This window comes from Carassius gibelio, chromosome A20 (assembly GCF_023724105.1).
Source record: "Carassius gibelio isolate Cgi1373 ecotype wild population from Czech Republic chromosome A20, carGib1.2-hapl.c, whole genome shotgun sequence".
In the NCBI taxonomy this organism is placed as follows: domain Eukaryota; kingdom Metazoa; phylum Chordata; class Actinopteri; order Cypriniformes; family Cyprinidae; genus Carassius; species Carassius gibelio.
Window position 1 is genome coordinate 25,885,982 of NC_068390.1, and position 26,305 is coordinate 25,912,286.

The following is a 26,305-nucleotide window of genomic DNA, read 5'->3' on the forward strand; positions in this document are numbered from 1 at the left end:
ATGAATGAGATTTGGGGGAATTCAGCAGTAAAGAGCGCCGTCCTCATCTCCAGAAAACCAGGATGCTTCATTGCAGGAGCTGACATCAAGTAGCACACACACTCGCGCACACAACGATTGCTAGACTATTTATACAGACTCACATCCATCATCATCTCCTTCTTTCAGTATGATTCAGGCCTGCAAGACAGTAGAGGAAGTGACATCACTTTCACAGGAAGGACAGAAGATATTTGACCGGATTGAGAAATCACCCATCCCTATTGTGGCTGCTATTAACGGCTCCTGTCTGGGCGGTGGACTGGAGGTCAGCACATGATCATCTCATTTTTAATTATTCACATCTATTATTTAATAAATAAAAAAATTATAATAATTCATCATTTAATTTCTTTACAGCTGTGAAAAGCAGCAGTGATGTTACTGTTAACTAAAACTATTTACATATTTCAGTGACTGACAGAAAGCATATATAAAAATTAAATGTGTTGAAAAACTTAAAAATTATTAAAAAAAAACTTTAAAGAAACTTAGAAATGTTACCTTTGCAACTAGCTGAAATAAGTTTAAGTTGAATTACTAAAATGAATACAACTAAAACAGAATTAAAGGTAAATAGTAATATACAAAACCCTGAAAAATAATACAAATCAATAAATGACTAAGAAATAAAATAAAGATAAAAGCTCATTTAAAATATTAATAATTAGATATAAATAATACTAAAATAAAAATAGTGTATAAATAGTTAAAGTAAATAATAAAAAGGTTTTATCATTTTTAATAACTATTAATATCTATAAACTGTGATTAGGAGTTTATTAAGGGGAAAACTCTTAATAGTGAATATTTGTTCCCTAAGTGTCACCATATTTGATAATATAGAACAATGCAATATTATTTAAATTCACCCTTGGTTCTCCTTTCTCCCGTTCTTTCAGTTTGCCATTGCATGTCAGTACCGGATTGCCACTAAGAGTAAGAAGACGATTCTAGGCACCCCAGAGGTGATGCTGGGACTGCTGCCCGGGGCTGGAGGGACACAGAGGCTGCCCAAAATGGTTAGGAGTTTACTCACACTCTCTAACTGCTGTGTAGATGTGTAGATGATGCTAAACTCTGAATGGTAGAAAACTGAATTTTTCATCAGTATTTTTCCTAATGTTGTCTGTGTGTCTTAGGTTGGCCTTCCCGCTGCGTTTGATATGATGCTGACCGGCAGGAACATAAAGCCAGACAAAGCCAAAAAAATGGGGCTCATACATCAGCTGGTGGATCCTCTGGGTGATTTAATCAATTAGAATAATTAATATATAGTCCCTCAATCACAAGCTAATTTAAAGAGGCTGGTATCATGGAAAAAAAGTTTTTTTTTTCTGCTTTTTTAAAATAACAATAAAGTTAAAAATAAATAAAATAAAATGTATTTAATTTAAAATGATTAACATTTTAAAAACTTAAATGGAAACTATAACTGAAATAAATTCTAATTACTAAAGTACTAAAGTAAATAAAAGTACAATTGTAATAACAATATATTAACACTAAATTGTAAAAACTAAAAGATGTTCATGTAAAAAATGCAAAATTACTAATAAACTAAAATGATTGCAGTTGAAAATATAAAAAACAGCTAATTCAAAATATGAAAAAATAATAAAATAGTATATAAATAATACTGAAATAGCACTGCTCTATACAATGTATAGTATTGAGACCAAATTGCATTAACAATTAAAATGTAAAAGAAAGGTTCAGTAGCATCAGCCTGGTTAATAAAAAAGAGAGAAAAAAATATATATCATGAAAACAGTTTTTGATGCAAGAGATCTTGACTAGCATTTTAAGTGGACTTTAGACCAAAGTAAAAAAAAAACTATGCCATAATTTATTTAAAATACATTTATTTCATACTTGGTATACTTCAAATTCATGAAATACATATCACTTATTACTTATGGATATACAATTAATTGTTATTTGGAGTATTTCTTTATTAAATTTCTTTATGTTAAGCCTAAAATGTGTTTTAATATCACTTTTAATAAGGATTGTGTAATCTCTGCATAATATCTGTCTGTAAATGCAAGAAATTTAAAGTGTTCCTGAAGTATACTTGCAATAGTTCCACATTAGCACAATCAAATATTCTTAAGTATTTCTTTAATTGGACTTCAGCAATACTTCCGCACAATTAAAGTGCATTAAGCACAAAATGAGTTGTTCTAATTTAGCAGACTTTAAATATACCAGTTTAGTGTATTGCAGGTTAATTATATTAAGCATGTAAAAGTATTTGTAGTATACTTAGCACAAAATAAATGTAATTCTTATGCATTTTAGTATATTTTCACTCGGGCAGGAAAGATAATTTTTTTTACACAGATGCAGATTTGGACCCCTATAATTAATAGGTGTCTGTGTTTTGTGTGACAGGCCCAGGACTGAAGAGTCCAGAAGAGAGGACCATCGAGTACCTGGAGGAAGTGGCTGTTGATTTTGCTAAAGGTCTTGCTGGTAAAAAAGTCACAGTGGAAAAGAAGAAAGGACTCGTGCAGAGTAAGACAAACACATAAGTGTCAATTAAGAAGATTAAACAGAACGCTGACTTGTCTCTTTATTAATAAAGGCTTTTATTGTTTAAATCTGTTTTTCCAGAGATACAGGATTTTGTAATGGGTCTGCCACCGGTCAGGAAACAGATCTACAAAACTGTCCACAGTAAAGTTATGAAACAGAGTAAAGGGCTTTATCCCGCGCCACTGAAGATTATAGAGGTAAACACACACACACACACACACAAACAGACACACATACTCTCATTCGCTCATGAACTCACATGTTTCGGTGTGTTTTTAGTGTATCCAGACGGGCGTTGAGAAAGGAAACACTGCTGGATATCTGACTGAATCTGAGGTTAGAATCATCAACAAGTTTAACCTACTGTATCATATTCATATCTGATTCACAAATTTCTAAAGCCTCTAAATGATCAATATGATCAAACCCTTGCCAGAAAACCTGTTGCACGCAATCCACTACACGCCTTCTGTCGACTGATTGATGTTTTATACTTTTACAGCAAATAAAAGGCCTTATAGTTCATTCCTTTTAGGTTGTGGTAATACAGTAAACATAAAAAGCAAACATAAGAATAACTTTAATAATTCAAGATGAGCACTTACTGGACTGAAACAGTTTAGGCTTACTTGATTATCATTTTTTTATAAAGTATAAATAGAAACATCAGGCTTTTGAGGAATAATTATTTGTTCATCTCTCAATCATCATTGTATTGCATTGCATTATCTGTAATGACACTACAGAGCTTTGATCATAAAACTAAAGACCTAAATCTTATTTAACTAAGACATATTTTTGTGAGATAGTGTGACAACTGATATTTCTATGCATTTTTAGCAAGTAGTGTTATACTGTAATAAAGATCTCACTGATTTACATTACAAACATCTGAATTTCATCTTACTTTCTGACCATATAAATATCAGCATCTGCACCAATTTGCAAAGTTCTGCTCAGTTTGGTCCTCTCAATAACATTTTCCATATTCTTACTATGTCATACGATGTGTGCTCTAAAAGCCTGATGTGGAAAATATGAAAAACCCATACAAAGGGTTTATATTTTATTTTATCTAAATGTTCAATAAACTGTTTAGTAAAAAAAAGGCATATAAAAACAGCATATATGAGCAGTTATCAGCTCGTCTGACCTCTTGTCTGTTTTCTAGAACTTTGGCAAGCTGGCGATGACATCAGAGTCCAGAGCTCTGATTGGCCTTTATCATGGTCAGGTGACGTGCAAAAAGAACCACTTTGGGCAGCCTGAGAGAGAAGTGAAGTAAGTCTGGTGGGAGGGGCTGAGTGATATGATGTCATCAGGATGTGAATGTAATATCTAATTGTGCATTTGTTTTTTGTTGTTTTGTAGAAAGCTGGCTGTCCTGGGAGCGGGGCTTATGGGAGCAGGCATTGCTCAGGTAACGATAGACAAGGGTGTGGCCACCATCTTAAAAGACACAACAGAGGAAGGACTTGCAAGAGGTCATCAACAGGTGTACAAGGGGTTGGTGTAGCACACCCACAGATAGACATCAACATGATGGAAATATACAGCCGTTTTCCAAACCCACTGGTTCATCAGCTGCAGGTCATGATGTTAGACTGCAGAGGGCGCTACACTCCGAGTCCAGGGCATTAGAAAGAAACCATTTAAGCAGAGAGCCAGAGCAGATGTCCAGCGCTGTGAGCTTTGTCCATAGATGACCCCTAATATCAAATATCAAAATGTCAAACTATTGAAAGTCTCCTCTTAAGAAAAGTTTTCCCGCAGTCATTGCAAGCCTGGAAATGTCAGGGGTTTTTAATTGTGATTTCGGTTTTAGGTTTGACTTTTTTTTATTTATTTCAAAACATTTCTTTATTTGTTTAACATTTTTATATATATATTATATATTATATATATTATATAAAAAAAAAACTTTCAAATCATTTCAAACTGCTATTTTGCTATTGTGCATACATGGTATGCTATTGTGATACGTTTAAACATTTAAAATAATATGTAAAATATATGTTAAATCTAATAAATATATTTCACTGTTTCTTTCCCAGTCTTAACGACAAAACAAAAAAGAAGAGTCTGACGACATTCGAGAGAGATGGGATTATGTCATTGCTGTCAGGACAGCTGGACTACCGTGACTTTGAGAAGGCTGACATGGTCATTGAAGCCGTGTTTGAAGACCTGTCAATCAAACATAAAGTGGTGAAGGAGGTTGAGGCCGTAAGTTCAACTTTGTGTGTGTGTTTGCAGTGCAGCCCTCCGTATATATACACTGCTGATCATACTTGTTCTGTGTGCAGGTGATTCCTCCTCACTGTATCTTTGCCACCAACACATCCGCTCTGCCAATCAAAGACATTGCAGCAGCCAGTAAGAGACCTGAAAAGGTGTGTGTGTGTGTGTGTTTTAAATGGGTTTGATTGTTATTAGTCAGTACTGAAGGAGTGATTGTTTGTGAAAGTCTTTATGCTGAACTACTTGTGTGTGTGATGTAGGTGATAGGGATGCACTATTTCTCTCCGGTGGATAAAATGCAACTGCTAGAAATCATCACCACCAATAAAACCTCCAAAGACACAACTGCATCTGCTGTGGCTGTTGGGCTTAAACAGGGAAAGGTCATCATAGTCGTGGGGGTACGAACACATTCTACTTTATATTTTCAGCATTTTCTGTGCATCAGAGAGAGATTATGTTATATGTATATTTCATCAGGATGGTCCAGGGTTTTATACCACTCGTTGTCTAGCGCCTATGTTAGCCGAGGCCGTTCGAGCACTGCAGGTAAATTCCTACATGTTGGCATAGCGTATGCATGAAAAAAGTGTTTTTTTCCTAATTAACAATATGTTCCAGTTAAAGATTGAATGCTTGTTTGTGGTTTAAATGTATTCTCATCACTGTTGAAAACAGATTCTGCTTAATATTTTTGTAGAAACCGATATTTCTCTCTGAATTCTATGAGGAATAGAAACTTCAAAAGTGTGATTTAAATATTTTTGTAACATTGTACTGTAAAAGGTACAATTTAGGTACAATTCATAGTTCAAAACTATTTTTTTATTATATGAGCCAACTCTAATCTTCCTGTCTCATCACTTTGGCTTAAGGAAGGAGTTGGGCCCAAGAAACTGGATTCTCTGACAACAGGATTCGGGTTTCCTGTCGGTGCGGCGACACTTGCTGACGAGGTCGGTATTGACGTGGCGGCTCATGTTGCAGAAGATCTCGGCAAGGCTTTTGGAACGCGATTTGGAGGAGGAAATGTTGAGGTCTTGAAGATGATGGTCCAAAAAGGGTTCAAAGGTGCATCTGTTAGACCACATACAGCTTTGTCTTAATAAATAATTGATTCAGTCTTACAGAACATTTGATGGCAAGTTAAAGGGATACAGTAGTTCACCCAAACACAAATGTTCATTTGGCTTTTCAGGGAATAAGGCCTTAAATTTCAGAAACCATAACTATTCTTGTCACATTTGAATTCAGAAATCAGATTGTTATTGGATGTGAATATGTGCACTTTAGGTCGCAAGTCTGGAAAGGGTTGTTACGTGTATGGAGCAAAGTCGAAAGAAAAGAAGGTGAACTCTGGAGCTGAAGAAATTCTCAAAAGCTTCAAGCTAACAGCGCCCCCTGCTGTGTATGTTGCTTTTCATGATTAACAAGCATATTAAAGCTTGATTTACTTCAGGAGAAACCTTCCATATTTCTCATATTTCTCTTTTTAGCTCTGCCGACGAGGATATTCAGTACAGACTTGTGTCCCGATTCGTAAACGAGGCCATACTGTGTCTAGAGGAAGGCATTTTGCCTGACCCTGTACAGGGAGACATCGGAGCGGTGTTTGGGCTTGGGTTCCCACCATGCTTGGGAGGTAACACACACATTACACACCTTGTAATTAAAAAGATTTATCATAACGGATGCGGGCCTAGCACTTAGCCTTGAGGCACACCGCATTGTGCCTGGGGATAATTAAGGATTTGCAAAGTAAACTTTGACAACCCACTTTTTTCCCACATTTCAGGCCCGTTCCGTTTTGTCGATTCACACGGAGCTGACAAACTTGTTCAAAAAATGAAGCGCTTTGAGGAGGTTTATGGTAATCAGTTCACTCCCTGCCAGCTGCTCCTTGACCACGCCAAAGACTCCAGCAAGAGGTTCCACAAGTGAAAATGTGTCGCCGTAACTTTGTGATCTCAACATTCAGGATCTTTTCACAAAAAAATTCACATTCACTCACTTAAGGTAGTGCATTATAAAAAAAATAAAAAAATTACAATTATTTGTGTTTTATGATTAGTGTGTTAAAAAGCAGATGTTTCCTAACTTGGCCTGTATATAATTTAAACGTTTATTAATGTGGTTAAAGAAAAGATAATTATGTAAAATCCCTCTAAAGACATTTGTTCTCAACACGAACACTATTTTTTAAGAATTTAACAGTAGCATATTTAATGGCATTATTCAGCTAAATATAACATCTGTTCCCTGTAGAGTAATTTCTGAACGTTGCAGCTACATTTTTGTTTTAACCAATGTGCCTAAGAATATCTCCAAGTTGAGCTGGAGGCAGAAACCTGTGTGTTATTATTTGTTGTTGTTTTTTTTGGCATAGTGGTTGTGTTTGTTTGCAAATGATTCTTCTATAATAAACTTAACCAACAAAATAATACCAAACCATAACTAATGACTGTTTTTAAAAGTAGTAGGCTGATCAAAAATCTAGTTTTCCATTCCGAAACATATACCAGAGCTTCTTTTATACATTTTAACTGACAATACACTTTGTTGAAGTGAGCACTATTGATTTACTCTTTCAAGTAATTGATCCATCAAGATTAAATCAGACATGGTGAATTTAAAGTAACAAATGAAACACACTACCGCTGTTAAATCTTATTCAAAATACAAGTGCATCTGCAGAGGGGGAAGCTGTTAAATAAGCATTTCTTAAATGCTGAAAAAATATTTTTTTAAACCGTGAAATAAGGCTAAAACCTTCTCATTTCAGCAGCTCTGACTCACCTTGCACACGTCCTCCTTCAGCGTGGGCTGTAGTTAGTAAACTCTTAATTACTGTCACCTAATTACATCTTATTAGAGTGTACATCACAAACTGAACTCTTTATTTTTAAATCTCCTATATACATGACATGAGCTCCATATAAGAGCAGAAGGAAAGAGGAAAGATGTGCTCTGATGAGTAAATCTCTTCAAATCTGTCAAGAATATATATATTCCCCAGAAATTTTTCATGAACATTTTGCCAGAATTCTCCAAACAACGTTTTCCGATTTTTTACTTTTATTTAAGATTTTTTTGTTTATGATTATTCTCAATGGTCCTCTTTAGATTCAGTTTTATAAAAAATACATTGTTTTGCTTAAATCTATTTAAACCTTTTTTCCACATTACAGAAATGATAATGAGATTCTTCAGACATTAACAATGTTTAGGGTTTAAATGTGCACAAATATCAAGAAAATAATAACACGCTCCAAAATAATAATAATAATGATCTTAATGCAATTATTGGTCTTAATTATTTTAAAATGATAAAAAAAATTGATGATGATTGATGATTTATTTATTTATTTATTTTTAGTTTTTGATTTCCTGGTAAAATATAACCTGGACATGTTCCTGACAGGTTTCACGAGATTCATCATAGTCCCAAATCCAACAAACATGTCAGGTTACCAGAAATCAGACAAAAGTTGTCAAAACACATCAGTAAACCATTGAAAGACCACACCATAAGTTCTGACTGTCAACTGAAGCCACTCAAAACCATCCCACCCCAGAAATAACAAAAACATCAAATAGAGTTCCATAATATATTAGTCACAATCGGTCAATCCTTCAATTAGAGAGGTGTATTTCACACACACACACACACACACACACACATTTATAAAACATCTGAAAAAGTAAAAACAGAAGCACTCATTGTAGATGGAGTATTCCTGTGTCTCTCAACAAAAAAAAAACATTCCTAAATTCACAAGGATGTTGCTCATATCTTGGGTCTCCATCCTTTGATGAACTGCATGATTTTTTTGACCTGTAGTTTGGTGAGTTTAAAGTCCTCTGACAAGATTTCCTCTGTCAGCTGAGTGAAAATAGAGCCGTCAATTCTTTCTCGGCTGAACAGACCAATCACGTCATCCGAAAGGCCGATGAACCGCAGACTGGATGAAACCTCCTCCACTGAGAGCCAGCAGAGCTCTGCTGGGGGTCGCCAAGATGACCCGGCCCCTCCCTCTGCCCCCTTTGCCTTGGTGACTGATCTGGAGGCGGGGTCTGCGGCAACCGCGTCCTTTTCTGAACTCTTAACGGGTCTAGGCGGAGTCTCAAGGCCGCCTTCTGAACCTCCCTGATTGGCTTGAGGCTCCTTAGGGGTAGAGCTAATGAGGTCAGGTATCAGAGCGGGAGAGTTCCCATCTGTGGGGGTGAGCCAATCGGATGAGGCGTGGGCGTGTCCAGGATTAGCAAAGGGGTTTAAGGCACCAAACGGTGCAAAGCGGTTTTGCGCCACCGGCCGTGGTCTAGGGCAGGTGGAGTAGTTCTTTTGGGTGGAGTCAGTACTGAGTAGAGGTGTATTGAGGATGTTGGAGGTGTAGGACCCGCCTCCTCGTGGGTGGGACCAACAGGCTTGTGCAGTTTGGGTGGGATCAGGGCTCACGCAGGGGTCAGAGGTCACACAGCCGCCCCAGGTGCACGGGTAACAATACAGAGAATAAGAGTCTGGCGATGGAGAGTTGCTGCCACTACGAGGAGCAGAGCTGATAGAGAAAGAGTTGTATTAAAATGAGTAAATGAAGAAATCACCAAAAACTCGAATAAAGAACAAGAAGTTGTAAGCCACAACAATCCAAACAGTCGAAACGAAAGGTTGCAAAAAAGCACGCTAGAAAGGTGATGAAGGACAAGAAAAATGCTAATTCGAGTGCCCATTGCATTGAAGAAGTTTATGTTGAGCTGTGAGCTGCTGCTTTTGTTTCATGTAGATATATTTTCTGTAGTAGTTTGAAAAAATGAAAATCAGAGCATTTGTCTTTGCTTCATATTTCTAAAACTGGTCATGCTGCATGTATCCAGCATTTTTGTTTGGACCATGATTAAAATTAAGTGGTTGCCTCGAATTTTAAATGGAAAGAGCACAGGCAAAGCCTTAGTATGTTTATATAAAGAGATTTATTTGATTTGGGGTTTCACAAATAAATGTGCAGCATTTTGTCCAAGCAATAATAAAAGGATAACTTATCATTTATAATTTGTCTTAAATCTAATCATGAGTAAATCATATTATGAAATCAGAATTGTGAATTGCATCATGAGTTAAGTGAATCGTTGCATCCCTATTTATAGTATGTAGACCTTTTTTGCAACTTTTCATAATAAATGAATGCAAATCATTTTTGTTCCTTAGCTATTTTGTTTCATTGTATTTGTTATAGTCCAATTATCAGTATTTCCAAGGGTAAATATTTCCTCGAAAGTACCAAAAAAAATGATGGATTAATTAACTTACTCTTGATTCCCCTTACTTAGTTCCAACAAATAAGTACTTAAAAATACTCCATTTAAACCCCTGCAACAGTACTTTTTACCTTTCTTGCAGTCCAGAGGAATAAAATGAGAGTTTTGGGTTGAGCGTCTGTGTGGGCGGAGTTTTAGGTAAGCGGGTGGGAACTGGAGGGCTGGGGGCGGGGCCTTTAGCACAGCGGGGCGGAACAGGAGGAGCGTTTAAGAAACGACACTCTTCTTTCACCTAGATAGACAGAAGAAATGCAAAAGAACAAGAAAGAACAGTTACTAGATAACAGTGTATGTGACATCTCTTATATTACAGTCTTGCTGTTGTCTTCCTCACAACTCAAGACATAGTTTTCAAGTAAATGTCACTTTATTTCCAGGAGAAATTTAAACAACATATTCCATATTCCATAAAAGGAACACTAAATACCAAACAATCATTATTATACACTGAAAACTATAAACAGAACACTGTTAGTTTGTTGAGTAACCCAGAGTCTAGTGATAAATGTTTATATGGATGCAAAAATCATATTAACAGAATATAATACTATGAAATTCAGTTTGTCTCAGGCTGTCAGTGGAAATAACGACATAATATGCTCCTGATTAATTAATCTAATTAATCATAAATAATTGCATATAATAAAAGATATGAAGATAATTCAAGTCCGTTATTGTAGCAGATGTGTCAATGATTGAAGGGACAAAATATAAAAAAAAACTATTTTATGGAAATTTTTAATACATTTTAAATCATTTTAACTCTATATTAATATTCAAATAGGTTTATTTCAATGGATTATACACAAAACCAAGCTCAATATATGTGTTTTCTTAAAGGGGGGGTGAAATGCTATTTCATGCATACTGAGTTTTTTTTACACTGTTAAAGAGTTGGATTCCCATGCTAAACATGGACAAAGTTTCAAAAATTAAGTTGTACGTTTGAAGGAGTATTTTTGTTCCGGTTTGTCACAAGTTTCGGAAAGTTTTTTTTCGAGTATGGCTCTATGTGACGTTAGATGGAGCGGAATTTCCTTATATGGGTCCTAAGGCACTTCTGCCGGAAGAGCGCGCGCTCCCGTGGAGCAGAGATGAGACATTCACTGATCAGAGCAAGAGACCGAATTGTCACAAAAGAAGTGTGTTTTTGGTTGCCAGGGCAAGACAACCCTGCACAGATTACCAAAAAAGAAACAGCATTAAGGGACCAGTGGATGGAGTTTTATTTTTACAGATCATCAACGGAGTTGTGCAAGTGTTTTTGTTTGTTCCCTGCATTTCGAAGATGCTTGTTTTTCAAACAAGGCCCAGTTTGATGCCGGATTTGCACATTGTTTATTTCTTAAGGATAATGCAGTCCCAACGAAAAAGGGTCACGATCGTGTGTTGGAACCGCAGGCGGTGAGTAAAACTGCTTCAAATATCTCGGTGTTGTTAACTTAGCTATCGGCACGTAAGCACATCAAGTAAACAACATGTGATGTTGTCATCAAACTGCACTTTCCACATACACCTTTAAAAAAAAAAAAGAAAAAAAAAAAAAGAAAGACGACATAAAGTGGAACTTAGTAATTTTCCAAAACCGCTAAGCAAATATATACAGTTTCAGTACATACCACATAGAGACGCCGTTGTTGATGCTGCTCTTGTTAAATTTCAGCCTCTGGCTCTGATTCTGGATCATAAATATACGCTGATTCTGATTGTTAGCCATGGTTTGTTTTGGTTGGTTTTTTTCCTCACGGTAATGTCACAGCTTCCAAACGCTCTCAACACAAAAGCCTACTGGCGCTCGTGATTCTTTAGCTCCGCCCACACGTCACGCCTCCAGGCGCTCGTGTTTTTCCGGGAAAAATCGGTACAGACTATCTTTCTCTTATGAATATAATAAAACTAAAGACTTTTTGGAGTTATGAAGGATGCAGTATTACTCTATAGGTACTCAAGATTAACAGGAGATTGAGTGAAAACGAGCATTTCACCCCCCCTTTAAGAACAGTAAAAAGTATACAGAACAATAAAATCAACAAAAGAAATCACAAGCTGAAACTCTTTTTAGGACTCTTTAATTAGAGTTCCAGATACACTCTGCAGTAAACCAGTGTTTACAAGTGCTTGTTTCCTAATTACGGTTAATATGGAAATATTGTCTCAATAATCATCCAGATGATAAACTCCATCTGTTATCTGTTATCACTGTCTAAATTTCCTCTTCTGGGAGGAACAGCTCTAGGATTCTGGGATACAGTTCACTTCCTCCGCAAATACATCAGGGACAGTGAGTGTGTGTGTGTGTGTGTTTGGGAAGCTAAATTACAGGCCAGGCCTGAACCCACTGTGTGTGGGAGAGAGAGAGAACAGGGTAAAAGAGAAAGGCTGTAATTCCAGTCAACAGTGTCAAAAAGACTTTTAATTCCAGTGTGTGTGTGTGCGTGTGTGTGTGTGTATTCTTGTGGGACCGTGACAAAAGAACTGAGGAAGACAAGTTAAAATCATGAGAATAAAGAGGGTTACTGAACTACAGTACAGCTGAGCTCAGGGTCTAAAGCCCAATAATGCCTGAGAGATATCTAAAAGAGTGAATCTCACAAAACTGCTATATGCATTCAACGAACATGTCCAGAATATTTCACCCCCAAATCAATAGTAACAAAGAAATTATATATATATATATATATTTTTTTTACACGTAACATGTAAATTTTACTTACCGTATTTTTCGGACTATAAGTCGCACCTGAGTATAAGTTGCATCAGTCCAAAAATACATCATGACGAGGAAAAAAACATATATAAGTCGCACCGGACTATAAGTCGCATTTACTTAGAACCAAGAACCAAGAGAACACATTACCATCTACAGCCGCAAGAGGGCGCTATATGTAGACTACAGGAGCACTGAGCAGTATCTCTGGCAGCATAGAGCGCCCTCTCGCAGCTGTAGACGGTAATGTTTTCTGTTAGTTAATTTCTCTTGGTTCATTGCAAATTAATTTTGATAAATAAGTCACACCTGACTAAAAGTCGCAGGACCAGCCAAACTATGAAAAAAAGTGCGTCCGGAAAATACGGTACAAAAAAATTAAGCCTATTGCAACCATTAAGATTTGTTGAAGTGTCATTATTTTATAACAAATACACATTTCCCTAATTTATCTATATATGGTATGTTTTTCAATTAAAAAAAAGGCAATATGATTCAAAAGCGTGAAAAATGCAAAAAGCAAAATGGCTTCTTACAGCTTCAGATTTGGGTGGGACAGGAGGTGGAGTCGATACTGTTGACACTCTTCCTGCTTCCATCTGCACCATGGCTACGTGGGTGGAGCCCACCGTTCCATCTAATGATGTGGTAGTGGAGTGGAAGGATATGAGGTTATGCTCCGCCTTCACTGAGCTCTCAGACGTCACCCCAAAACTTCCAGAACTCTGATTGGTCCAGAGCTCCTCGTATGGAATCTCCTGTGTCTCTGTTGACCAATTGGGTGTGACGTATTCTCGTTCCTCACCGTCACTAGAGGGCAGCGTGTGCGAGTCGCCCAGCGATTCTCTGCAGCCATGTGATATTGTGTGTGTGATGGCTCCGCCTCCATAGACACATAGAGACAGTCTCTGCAGGGACGTCCCAAGCTCGTCGCGCCCGTAGCCTTGAACGCACACCTGAATCCGCTGTGGGCTGAGACACTCCTCGGAGAAATCCGTCTTGACTTCGCGCACGGCACATGAGTAATTGTCCGGATCAAAACTTTCCTGGCAACGCAGAGCGCACTGTAGCACCACCTGCTGATAGGAAATGTCCGCACGCAGTAAACCCTCCGGCAGAGTGAAGCGTGGCATGTCCGTTAATAACAGGAAGTGAGATGACATGACTTCCTCTTTGCGAAGTATGCAGCAGAGAACGACAGTTTTGCTGATGATGCTGAGGAGTTTATATCGATGGCCTTCACGGATTGCATGCAGGTCGTATGGGTTACGAGGAGGTCGTGACGGCACGGACACGTTCACGGGTAACCGCACGCGCTCGATGATGCTGCGCACGGTGTGTTCACCTCCCTGCATCTGCAGCTCCTGCGGCGAACGTGTGCAAAACCGCCCGCGGCACTGGAACGGCAAACTGACGCTCTCATTGGTCCGGTGGTTCATGCATATCAAACAAGGCATCTTCATGCGGGCAGGACGTCCCAGAGCTCCGCCTGCTTTGCCCAGTCGCCGTAGCAATGCAGTCAGGCGGGATTTCTCATGAGTTGATTGGATGCAGAGCAGCTCTGCCTGGCCCATGAGGGTTAATTCATCTCCCGCTTGAAGAGAGAAATTATACAACTCACTATCCTCCGTAAACTCCCCAGACACCACCTACAGCGAGAGGAAGAGAGAGACACATGTATTAGCATTTAACAAAAAACACATTACTGATTCCATGAGGTTAGAGACCAGGACGAACTTCCTTTGTCAATGTACAGGCTAATTGTAATTAGCAGTTAAACTTTAATCAAGTCTAAAATTAGTTGAAGCTTGCAAGAACAATACCTATAACGATTTTTTTATATTCAGTTTTTATTTAAGTTTTAGTTTGTTAGCAATATTTTATGTCTATTTTTAGCTTTAGTTTTAGCAATTTTAGTACTTCAGCTAGTGTTGTCAAAAGACCTGTTACTTTGGTACCAAGTCTGTTCTAAACAAATGAAAACATGGTACCAGGTTTTTTTAAGAACCATGGTACCGAGTACCCAGTCAACCCGGTTCTTGATGTGCTTTCTGAAAGTTGCACAGATGTGCTCTCTTCATAAAAGCACTGAGACATGACGACATCAAAAAGAGGAGACAACAAACTAACAAAACACTTTAAAGACAAACACCCAAGTTCAAGCCAGTAGGTTTCATTGTTTCCTCCATACATTGTTTTATTTGTGGCGGCCCGCCACAATATCAAAACTCACCGCTACAAATAGATTTTCCAAAAGGCTATGACTTTGTTGAATAAAATAAGCACTGCATGTGTTAAAGTCGAAACCCAGTGTGGCTGTTTTTATATCACTGTATTTCTAAAGGTGTCCGACTGTCTTCAGAAAGTTATTTTCATTTCATCTTGTCTGTAATACCCGAGCAGCATCCAAGCCTCTCTTTCTCCCGCTCTACAAGCGCCTCCTGCTGGCAGAGAGTGAATTTGAACATATATGACGCCACAAATAGAGTGCAAGGCTGTGGGAGACACAGCTTTTGTTACTATTAAATAAAAGTGTGATGGTACAGGAAAGTATGAAACGCATCATCAGAATAGTCCATCTGCCATCAATGATTCAACTATAACGTTATAAAGCGATTTTTTTGTACACAAAGAAAACAAAAATAACGACAATTCAACAATTCCTCTCCTCTGTGTCTCTCCAAATCATTGTAGCAACATTTTGATAAATCTGACTAGTACGCAGGTGGTGTACGCTCCTCTGTATCAGCCACGCTGCATTGATGCACTGTTTTCTTTCAAACCAAATCACAAATACATGTAACGTAACCTTGTGGCGCGAATGATATAGAGGAGCATCCGCCATCTGCGTAATAGTCCGATTTGTCAAAATGAGGCTTCGCTGATCTGGAGAGAAATCATTATTTTTGTTTCTTTTAGAGTTGTTCCGATTCCGATACTAGTATCGGAAATATCTCCGATACCACAACAAATTCTGGCATCGGCATCGGCGAGTACATGAACCCATATACCGATCCGATACCATTTTCTTAAAAAAGACCTAGTTATGACCGCAAGCTTTGCCTAACCGCTGCACGGTTCTTCTTCGCTGCTCAAAATGCATTGAAAACACAGGAAGTTGTGCTGTGTTGCCACAAGCAACCCCTGTTTAGAGCAGCGAAGAAGAAATGAAAACGCGTTAGCAGCCCTGATCTATATATGACTGGATCACTCATCACATTCTAAACTGCCAAAAGACAGTGAAGCCGCTACTATATTATAGATCAGTGGTTAGCAGTATGTCTCTGTAGTACCGGTAGTTACAGACTCTCGAGTATATTCAGTACCGGCAACTGCGTTCAGTCGCTTCCGTGTAAGTCAAAACGCAGGGCTCCAGACAGTAGCCGAATATATACTAGTGTCTGTGAATATTAAACTGCAAAATACTATTTAAATATTACTCCCGCAAAATCTACATCTCTGTGGGTGACTGGCACAGATGCGCGAGAGCTCGCTGTTTTGTAGTCTCTGCTGTGTGTCATGAGGACACGAACGCATAAACCGTCACTTCATGAGAATTTACCGTTTCATTTGAGAATACTGTCATATCATAAACACAGACACTCAAAGATCTTCATGGCAGCCCATTAAAATAAATGTTTGGTTTACATGAGTAAATTGACAATATATAAAGCTACTGTTGTAGCCTACAGTAATAATAATACATCTCTATAATAATAATAATTATGCCTAGATGGTTGCTTGTTTTTTACTTGTTTTTTACTTGTTAGAGATTATCTGATTAATAGATCTTTTTTTATATTCCTAGACTTATTTGTTGCAGTTTTTTTATACAGTTATATTGTAAAACTTAAATACCTTTTTTAGTTTGCGGTGTTAGATTTTTGGCTGCATTTGAAGTTCTTTTTTGCATAAGAAAATAAATAATACTGTCAAATTCATGTTAGATAATAAAAATACTGTAATAAATACAGTAGTTCACCATGTATTTGTTCATGTTTTATTGAGGGATCTGTCTGAAGCACACCATAAAAAAATTCTAGCAATTTACACAGGGCTAGTAGTATATACAGCTGTATATACAGATATACACCCAGGTATCGGATCAGTACTCGGTATCGGCCGATACCCTGAGCCCAGGTATCGGAATCGGTATCGGGAAGAGAAAAAGGGTATCGGAACATCTCTAGTTTCTTTGTGTACAAAAAGTATTCTCGTCGCTTTATTACGTTATGGTTGAATCACAGATGACAGATGGACTATTCTGACGATGTATTTAATACTTTCCTGGACCTTCACACTGTTATTTACTTGGCAGTCTATGGGACAGTCACAAGCCTCCCTGTTTTCATCCAAAAAATGTGTTCCGAAGATGAACTAAGCTTTTACGGGTTTGGAACGGCATGTGGGGTAAGTCATTAAAGACAAAATTTTCTTATTTTGCAGTGGAGTAACCCTTGAAATATTTAATGCTCCTTTAAAGTTCCCCTTCTTCGTGATCCCATGTTTTAAACTTTAGTTAGTGTGTAATGTTCTTGTTAGAGTATGAATAATATCTGTAAAATTCTAAAGCTCAAAGTTCAATGCCAAGCGAGATATTTTATTTAAAAGAATTCGCCTACAAAAAATGACCCGTTTGGACTACATCCCTCTAGTTCCTGCAGCAATGACGTCACTAAAACAGTTTTTGGACTAACCTCCACCCACATGAATTCACAAAAAGGGGGCGTGGTCTTGTTGTGCTCCGACGGAAAAGAAGGAAGAGCTGCGTTTGTTTTTGCCATGTCGTTGAAACGCTGTTATTTTCATCTCTGAGTCCAATCATCTTTGTTTGGGCTTCCCAGGGACGCTGTACTCAGAGATTAATGGTTACAATTTATGTTTAACACGGTTCCCGGAAATTATAATCCACATGTTAAACTATGTGCAGCACATTTTACTGAGGACAGCTCCCTCAATCTCAATCAGTTTAATGCCGGATTCGCACAAAGATTATTCTTGAAAGATGGAGCAGTTCCCTCTTTGTCTGGAGAAGGCGTTGTTTATGGACCACAACTGGTAAGTGTATTTTATTATTTAAGTTGGTGCGTTTAACAGTTTCTGTAACTTATTACACAAAGGGCAATGTTGTTTAGCTTTGTTAACTAGATGTTAGGGCTGTGCAAAAAAACGAATGCGATTTTCATGTGCATCTCGTCAGTAAAAACGTTCCTGTGATTATAAGTACATCTCCAGCACGTGTGTTCTAGTCCAATCGCGTTTGCAGGAGGGCCGCGTGCTGTAAGCTGCTGTCGAATCACAACACAGAAACCGCTGGCCCAATCAGAACCCGTTACGTATTTCTGAAGGAGGGACTTTATAGAACAAGGAAGTCATCAGCCCGTTTTTATGACAGTGAAAACAGCGGTATACAGATAGGTAAATTGTGCGAAAAATACTGTGTTTTTTTACACGCAAAACATGAACACATGTTATATTGCACACTATAAACCCAATCAAAGCTTCAAAAAAGCATGAATAACGGGACCTTTAACTTTTATCAGGGTAAAAAAAACAGGACATGATCATATTTACTATATTTTACACACCAGGGGCTTTAAAATGAATCAGGAATCTAAAATATGTTTGTTAGAACCATGGATTTTTACTGGTATTGGTACCGAATACTGAAATCTTAATACTGTCAACACTAACTTCAACGAAACAAGAATTAGAAATGTTGCCTTGACATGAACTAAAATAAGTTGATATTTCTATACAGTATTTAATAAAATTTCAGTTAACATATTTCAGTTAATGTATTTTTTATAGTTTTAGTTCAAGTGACAGGTTTTGATGCTGTCGTTACCTTAACACTAAATGTGATGGGCTCCATGACGAACACACGATCAGGAAACATTCCTGCGATTTCCTCCACGCTTCCAAAGTATTGAACTGGCTCGCGAACATCCCGATCCTGATCCAATAACTTAAACTTCCCTGAGGACAGAGAAAAACAGAGAGAAAGAAAGAAACATAAAACTTGTTTTGCAAAATCTACCAAATTTCCCCAGAAGTGAGCAAAAAGAGTTCATTAGTAACATCCTGGAATGTAAAAAATAGGTTAATGCAGTTTTTTTTTTTTTGTTTGTTTTTTTTAGAAACCATTTTTCCTTCTGAGGATCAACCCAGAGCCATTTCTTTCACATTTTTGTTTAAGAAGGCACTCTGCAGCTCAAATGTATATATATCCAAGACAGAAATACACATGCAGAAATGTTGTTTTAGTGTAGAGCACAAAACTTTTTTAGTTGCTTTGGTTTGGTAATTTTTTTCCATAGAATGTAAACACAGTATGTTCATTGTTATAGTTGAATGTGTTATCATCATAAAAAAATAAAAATCTCTATGGAGTTTATTATTCCCAGAGCCCTACAGTAGCTCACTCAGAAACACACACACAAATATAACGTGTTAATATTATGCAGATCTTTTGAGAGTCGTCAGTAACAACACTCCTCCACATCATTAAAAATCAGAGCAAATCTAAAATATCAACATGGTCTCATCTTCTGCAAAAATCAACTCTTCTGTAATTCCATCTTGCTTGTTAGCACTCTGTCTATCTGAGAGACGCTAGACCCGGCCACGGAGACACAAATGACCTCATCCGTCCCTCTCAGCATCTCACTGCCTCCGGAAACCCCAGCAGATGATCTCATTGGTCACCTGATGTAATGGTGCGGGTGGCGGGTGTATTAGGTAACGGCCGTCCCAGGAGAGGAAGTCCAGCGCAGTAATGTCTGCGATTCCGGAAGCTCTGAAGAACGGGCTCCTCCGTGGCTCCCATGGGAATGACGTCAGGATGAGGTAATGATGAGTTTGACTTTATGAATGAAAGCACTAACCAAACGACTCCATTCTTTGAGCAAAAAGCATTGCTCTCTATTGATGGCCATTCATAAGAAGTTGTGTGTTCTAGTCAAAATGTATTAAAATGTGTGTGTATGTATGCATGCATGCATGTATGCATACATATGTATAAATGTAGTATTTTAAAAAAATATCATCACTACTACAGTACTTCCTATCTCTTTGACATTTTTGGCATTATTCTCCACAAGAAATGTACAATCTTCAGCTTTCATTTGTTGTCCCTTTATCGCCTGAATGCTTTGCCCATGTGGTATGAAAACACTAACTGCAGTATAACAACGAATAGAATTGAGACTGACTGAATGTGTGTGTGTGTGTGTGTGTGTGTGTAATGGAGAAAACATCTAAGTGAACGTGTGAAGTTAAGTGCTTGAAAACAACAATCAATGTACTGTTAACAACCAATCATCTCTGTATCTGGCTCTTTCTGTCTGCTTTCAGTGTTTTTTAATAGCTTGTACACTCTCAATGAGAAATCAGTTTTGTGTGCTGATCTAGGGTCAGTTTCGTTGCTTATTTTCTTCAAGCTTTACTATTAAAAACTGGTTGAGGAAGAAAATGTACAAATATGTCTGTTTACACATTTTCAACATGTGTTTGATGTTGCATTCAGTTTTCCCAGTTAAAAGGGTCCACTCTAAAGTCTCTATAATATTCTCTAGATAAGACTCTTATGACATTTTATCAATTCTCTAGGAGTAAATAAGTCACTTTTAGAGGTAATAACACACCTCTAGTCAACAAATTGGAAAATAAAATATGGTTTTGTCATTCATATCAGCAAATGGCTGCATGTGCGACCACCATAATGACTGAAAATTATTACTTGAATGTGAGGCACATATTCCAGTCTGTGTGTTTAATATAATACCTGTGTTATTTTAGTATCACTGAGATACTATTATAGTTTTTGTTAATATTTTAAATTAACATTTAATATTTAATATGTTTCTGTCATTTTTTTTTCTTTATTATTTTTAAATACAGTATTGTTCAAAATAATAGCAGTACAATGTGACTAACCAGAATAATCAAGGTTTTTAGTATATTTTTTATTGCTACGTGGCAAACAAGTTACCAGTAGGTTCAGTAGATTGTCAGAAAACAAACAAGACCCAGCATTCATGATATGCACGCTCTTAAGGCTGTGCAATTGGGCAATTAGTTGAATTAGTTGAAAGGGGTGTGTTCAAAAAAATAGCAGTGTCTACCTTTGACTGTACAAACTCAAAACTATTTTGTACAAACACTTTTTTTTTCTGGGATTTAGCAATCCTGTGAATCACTAAACTAATATTTAGTTGTATGACCACAGTTTTTTAAAACTGCTTGACATCTGTGTGGCATGGAGTCAACCAACTTGTGGCACCTCTCAGCTGTTATTCCACTCCATGATTCTTTAACAACATTCCACAATTCATTCACATTTCTTGGTTTTGCTTCAGAAACAGCATTTTTGATATCACCCCACAAGTTCTCAATTGGATTAAGGTCTGGAGATTGGGCTGGCCACTCCATAACATTAATTTTGTTGGTTTGGAACCAAGACTTTGCCCGTTTACTAGTGTGTTTTGGGTCATTGTCTTGTTGAAACAACCATTTCAAGGGCATGTCCTCTTCAGCATAGGGCAACATGACCTCTTCATGTATTTTAACATATGCAAACTGATCCATGATCCCTGGTATGCGATAAATAGGCCCAACACCATAGTAGGAGAAACATGCCCATATCATGATGCTTGCACCTCCATGCTTCACTGTCTTCACTGTGTACTGTGGCTTGAATTCAGAGTTTGGGGGTCGTCTCACAAACTGCCTGTGGCCCTTGGACCCAAAAAGAACAATTTTACTCTCATCAGTCCACAAAATGTTCCTCCATTTCTCTTTAGGCCAGTTGATGTGTTCTTTGGCAAATTGTAACCTCTTCTGCACATGCCTTTTTTTTAACAGAGGGACTTTGCGGGGGATTCTTGAAAATAGATTAGCTTCACACAGACGTCTTCTAACTGTCACAGTACTTACAGGTAACTCCAGACTGTCTTTGATCATCCTGGAGGTGATCATTGGCTGAGCCTTTGCCATTCTGGTTATTCTTCTATCCATTTTGATGGTTGTCTTCCGTTTTCTTCCACGTCTCTCTGGTTTTGCTCTCCATTTTAAGGCATTGGAGATCATTTTAGCTGAACAGACTATCATTTTTTGCACCTCTTTATAGGTTTTCCCCTCTCTAATCAACTTTTTAATCAAAGTACGCTGTTCTTCTGAACAATGTCTTGAACGACCCATTTTCCTCAGCTTTCAAATGCATGTTCAACAAGTGTTGGCTTCATCCTTAAATAGGGGCCACCTGATTCACACCTGTTTCTTCACAAAATTGATGACCTCAGTGATTGAATGCCACACTGCTATTTTTTTGAACACACCCCTTTCAACTAATTCAACTAATTGCCCAATTGCACAGCCTTAAGAGCGTGCATATCATGAATGCTGGGTCTCATTTGTTTTCTGAGAATCTACTGAACCTACTGGTAACTTGTTTGCCACGTAGCAATAAAAAAATATACGAAAAACCTTGATTATTCTGGTTAGTCACATTGTACTGCTATTATTTTGAACAATACTGTATGTCTAAATTAGTGCTGTCAAATCGATTAATCACATTATTTAAACACAAACATTTATTTTGGACATGATCAATCGATTTGACAGCACTAATCTAAATAGGTTTTACTTTTAGGTTATATGGTTTTAGTTATTTTAATAATTAAACTAAATGATTTTTTTTTTTTTTTTAGTTTTAGTTAACGTTAATGATACTGTATGGTACCTTGATACTGTAGTGGGATGTCTATTTTGGGTCCAATCACGTAATGACCCTCCTCCAGACTGTGGGCAGTGACGGTGGTCCACTGTCTGCAGGAGTGAAGAAAAATCACATCCTCCTCCGAAAGACCCTCCACATTCTCACCTGCACACACACAAAAACACACACAACTGATAATCACCATAATTCATCATTTACAGGTTCAGCACAAGACATTTATATTGGCTGAAACACTCAGTATTGGCAATGCTTGTCTGACTCTACAGTAACTCAAATTAATAACAAATGATAAAAGTACAATAACTATATCCAACCTCACCCACATACTACAGTACATTCACGTAAAGCAATATTTACTATGTAGCAAATCTCAGCTGTGTGATTTGTTTATATTGTTGCAAGAATTGAACCTATTATCAAACAGCTCTATATATCAAGTTGGATATATTATATCCATCCATGTAGTACATGTACAGCTGCTTGATTGCTTGTATATTGCCAAAATGCAAACAAAATGTAAGCACACAACTCTAATATGCTAAACAGGACTATAAAGCATGTAGATATTAAGTTATTATAAACATTATCATTATGATTTTCTGTAAAACAATGAGACCATGTGTATGTGAAAAGTGCTTTACAAATTAATTTGACATTATTTTTCTACACACACAGTCTGTTCTCTAGATATCAGCCACTGGAAAACCCAAAAGCTGCAAAATGTCAAATCAGGATGTATGTGACCTTGAAACTGACACACACACAGTCAGTCTCTCTCACACACACACACACACATATGACAGCTCAACCACAAACATCAAATGAGTTCTTTGAACTTCCGCACACGGGGTTTATGGGAGAGAACTGAGGTCAGCGATCTGACACAAACAACATCACCTCACAAACATCAGACTGATCTCTCTGCTGAGGAACGGATGAATGGACAGAGACAGAAAGAGAGATGAACTGTATTGATCTGGTATTAAAAGAATTCCTCATTGAGACGAGTCTCAGAACAGATGTTTTACACAGGGATCAAGTCCAGCACACACAGACACGTTCTCTGCAGACTGTCTGTTGTGTATAATCACTGCTATCTGTGCTGATACACACACACACACACATCACAGCAGCATCTAATCAAGATGATCTGAAGGTTCCAAATTAACATAACGGTCAAAAGGAAACAATAAACCATACACTTAAAAATAAAGGTTCCAAAAAGGTTTTATATATATACAGCAATGCCATTGAATAACCATTTTGGGTTCCTTAACTTTTCAGTGAACAGTTCTTCAGAATCATTTTAGTGTGTGAACACTTTAACAATTAATAAAGACACTAAAGAAGCTTTTGAGTAATGGTCAAGGTTCCATGGATGTTAAAGGTTCTTCAAGGAGCATTCGATGCCAATAAAGAACCTTTATTTTTAAGAGTGTAAATCTGTTGTCACTTTACCATACTTACTTATATACCATATAATCATGTATATGTTACTCTTTAAAGGGCCATTCTCTGCTGTCGATTGTTAATATAAAGCCGAGCTCACACAAAAGTCAAACTATGCAGCTATGTGTTGATGAACACAACCAGTTTGAACATGAGAGAAATCGGAATAGGGTTTGCAAAACTCCTGATTGCAAAGATTCCTATTGAAATGACTGGATTTCGATGGTAAAATTTTGCAGATTACAGCACCTCAAAAAGTGTATCCCATGCCACAGTTGTAGCATTAATGACAAAACGGAACAATATCATTTGAATCCCTTTTAGAGTACTATTTTTTCAAGCTGATCAACAAAAAAAAAAAAAAAACATTGACAGCCAATTAGAATCCGTCTGACTTTAAAGAGACAGATAATTTAAACTGCCAGACAACATCACTTAAAATAAACAGAAGGTCATTGTTTGTTGGCATGGACATTAATTTAGTTATAATTATCTTTATTATTTTTTGGGTGATCAGGCATTACAAATATTTATAGAGCATTAAATAAGCAATACATTACATCTTTAATCAGGGTAGATTTATATTTAATTTAACAAAAATGCAAAAGTCTTGTCACTTAATTATGATTAAAGTATGCATTGTTAAAAAAAAGAATCATTTTCATTATGTTTTATAAAAATAACCAATTCTAACCTGCGACTCCTCTTCATTTTCCATCTGATTCAATCATCTTTATGAGCTTCTGAGCTCATTTTATGCTTAAAGAGTTATTTTACCCAAAACAGAAATTCTTAAGGTTAAGTATATGCATTTGTATAGGTACAAACTATTTCTTCAAATACTCTCACCAGAGAGTATGGAGTCTAAACTGATGCAAACACACAAAAAGTGCCTTATTCCAATTCAGAGGCTTTTTCCCACCATACAAAGTTAAACTTTCACACATACGGGAATGTGTCGACACTGATTAGTTTAATGCTGTTTTCTTTAACTTGAGTTAATGTTAGAGTTTCTTCTGCAGGAGGATGTTTAGTATTCAACACACACTGCAGCACATTACAACATTAACATATGAAAAGAGCTGCAGCTCTTTAACACACAACACACACTCTTGTCACCTTTAGCCAAAAGACAAATCAACTACACGCTTCACTGAGGATGCTGTGTTGCAAACATTCACACAACGTCTCATTAAAGTTTGAAACGTTTTATACGATAAAAAAGTGATGTTATCAGCGTTTGCAGAGTATTTCCAGATTGCATGCATAACCAGACCCGAAAGAGCATTAATAATAAAGCAGCGAAATGTGATGTTTCTTATTCCGCTAACTTTGACTTGGTATAAGAAGAATCTTTGACGTCAAACGAACTCTAGCGATTTAGTGCCAAGTTTCTGACACCGTTCTATAAGTCTAATGGTTTCTTACCGTGGCTCAGCCGCACGAGTGTCGGTAAGCGGAATTTGCTCACGATCACGTCCAGCGGCAGCGACACGGAGCTCCACGAGAGTCCGTTAATGCTCGCGGATAGTTTCTCCATCTTTCATCCGTCACCATCATCATCATAATCATCACGCGCATCACGGGCACGGAACGGAACCGGTATCAGGAGCGCATCGCGCCATGATGAAGAGAAAGGCGTGATTGAATCTCTGAAGTGATGTGATCTAAACCGGAGTCGGACAACCCCCCTCCTCCCGCCCCGCGAGCGCCGGAACACCGGACAGACAGTGCGTTCACTACGGAGCACCAGTGCTGGAGATCCACCGCCTCAAAATGCCAACGGAACGTTAATGTGTTAATGGAAACTTAAATAGATTTTATAAAATAAAACGTTTGATATGTTTGTGATTATTAATTCACTTCCTGATATCACAGGTTAAAAGAACGTGGGAACCTTGATTCAGTGTCAATTAGTTTTGCAAAGACTTTTTGGGAGGGTGGCGATGATGACCTAATGGCATTTACGTCAGTGACCTTAATTGAGTCATAAAGGCTAATATTTTGTAGTGTTACATCTGCTACACAGATCTAAATGCTCTACACTGATCTAAAATTATACTTTAAATAAAATTATTAGTTTGTATTAAAAAAAATATTTTTACTCAACGAGATTTTGTTACGTAAAATTGTAAATATATAATAGTTCATCTAATAAAAAAAAAACAATAAATAGAGAAGCTAATAATGATGTTTTGTCGGTTGTAGAGAAAATCCCTCCTTACTTCCCCCCTCGAAACTTTGCCGACCATTGGTAAATATGAGCCTTTCTTCTG

The 26,305-nt window shown here is 37.4% G+C and overlaps 2 protein-coding genes across 2 annotated transcripts in view; one reads left to right on the forward strand and one right to left on the reverse strand.

The window, feature by feature from the left end:
* The window catches only part of hadhaa (hydroxyacyl-CoA dehydrogenase trifunctional multienzyme complex subunit alpha a), an 8,947-nt gene extending 1,678 nt beyond the window's left edge, over positions 1-7,269 (forward strand). Inside the window, exons 4-20 of the mRNA XM_052534986.1 lie at positions 1-89; positions 169-307; positions 942-1,061; positions 1,182-1,284; positions 2,437-2,559; positions 2,659-2,777; positions 2,860-2,916; positions 3,752-3,861; positions 3,952-4,086; positions 4,635-4,806; positions 4,887-4,973; positions 5,082-5,222; positions 5,302-5,370; positions 5,697-5,892; positions 6,115-6,229; positions 6,318-6,463; positions 6,617-7,269. The exon at positions 1-89 is cut by the window's left edge and continues 45 nt beyond it. Coding sequence (XP_052390946.1) covers positions 1-89; positions 169-307; positions 942-1,061; positions 1,182-1,284; positions 2,437-2,559; positions 2,659-2,777; positions 2,860-2,916; positions 3,752-3,861; positions 3,952-4,086; positions 4,635-4,806; positions 4,887-4,973; positions 5,082-5,222; positions 5,302-5,370; positions 5,697-5,892; positions 6,115-6,229; positions 6,318-6,463; positions 6,617-6,762 — 2,067 coding nt within the window. The 3' untranslated portion in view covers positions 6,763-7,269. The remainder of the gene's footprint in view (positions 90-168; positions 308-941; positions 1,062-1,181; positions 1,285-2,436; positions 2,560-2,658; positions 2,778-2,859; positions 2,917-3,751; positions 3,862-3,951; positions 4,087-4,634; positions 4,807-4,886; positions 4,974-5,081; positions 5,223-5,301; positions 5,371-5,696; positions 5,893-6,114; positions 6,230-6,317; positions 6,464-6,616) is intronic.
* Positions 7,270-7,334: 65 nt separating this feature from the next.
* On the reverse strand, positions 7,335-25,727 carry LOC127938397 (GRB2-associated and regulator of MAPK protein 2-like). The gene is made up of 6 exons (XM_052534985.1): positions 25,458-25,727; positions 22,584-22,724; positions 18,690-18,820; positions 13,378-14,490; positions 10,206-10,366; positions 7,335-9,377 (listed from the first exon to the last, which is right to left on the reverse strand). Exons 1-6 carry the CDS (start codon positions 25,567-25,569, stop codon positions 8,609-8,611), a joined length of 2,427 nt encoding a protein of 808 aa, XP_052390945.1. The 5' UTR covers positions 25,570-25,727; the 3' UTR covers positions 7,335-8,608.
* Positions 25,728-26,305: the final 578 nt, after the last annotated feature.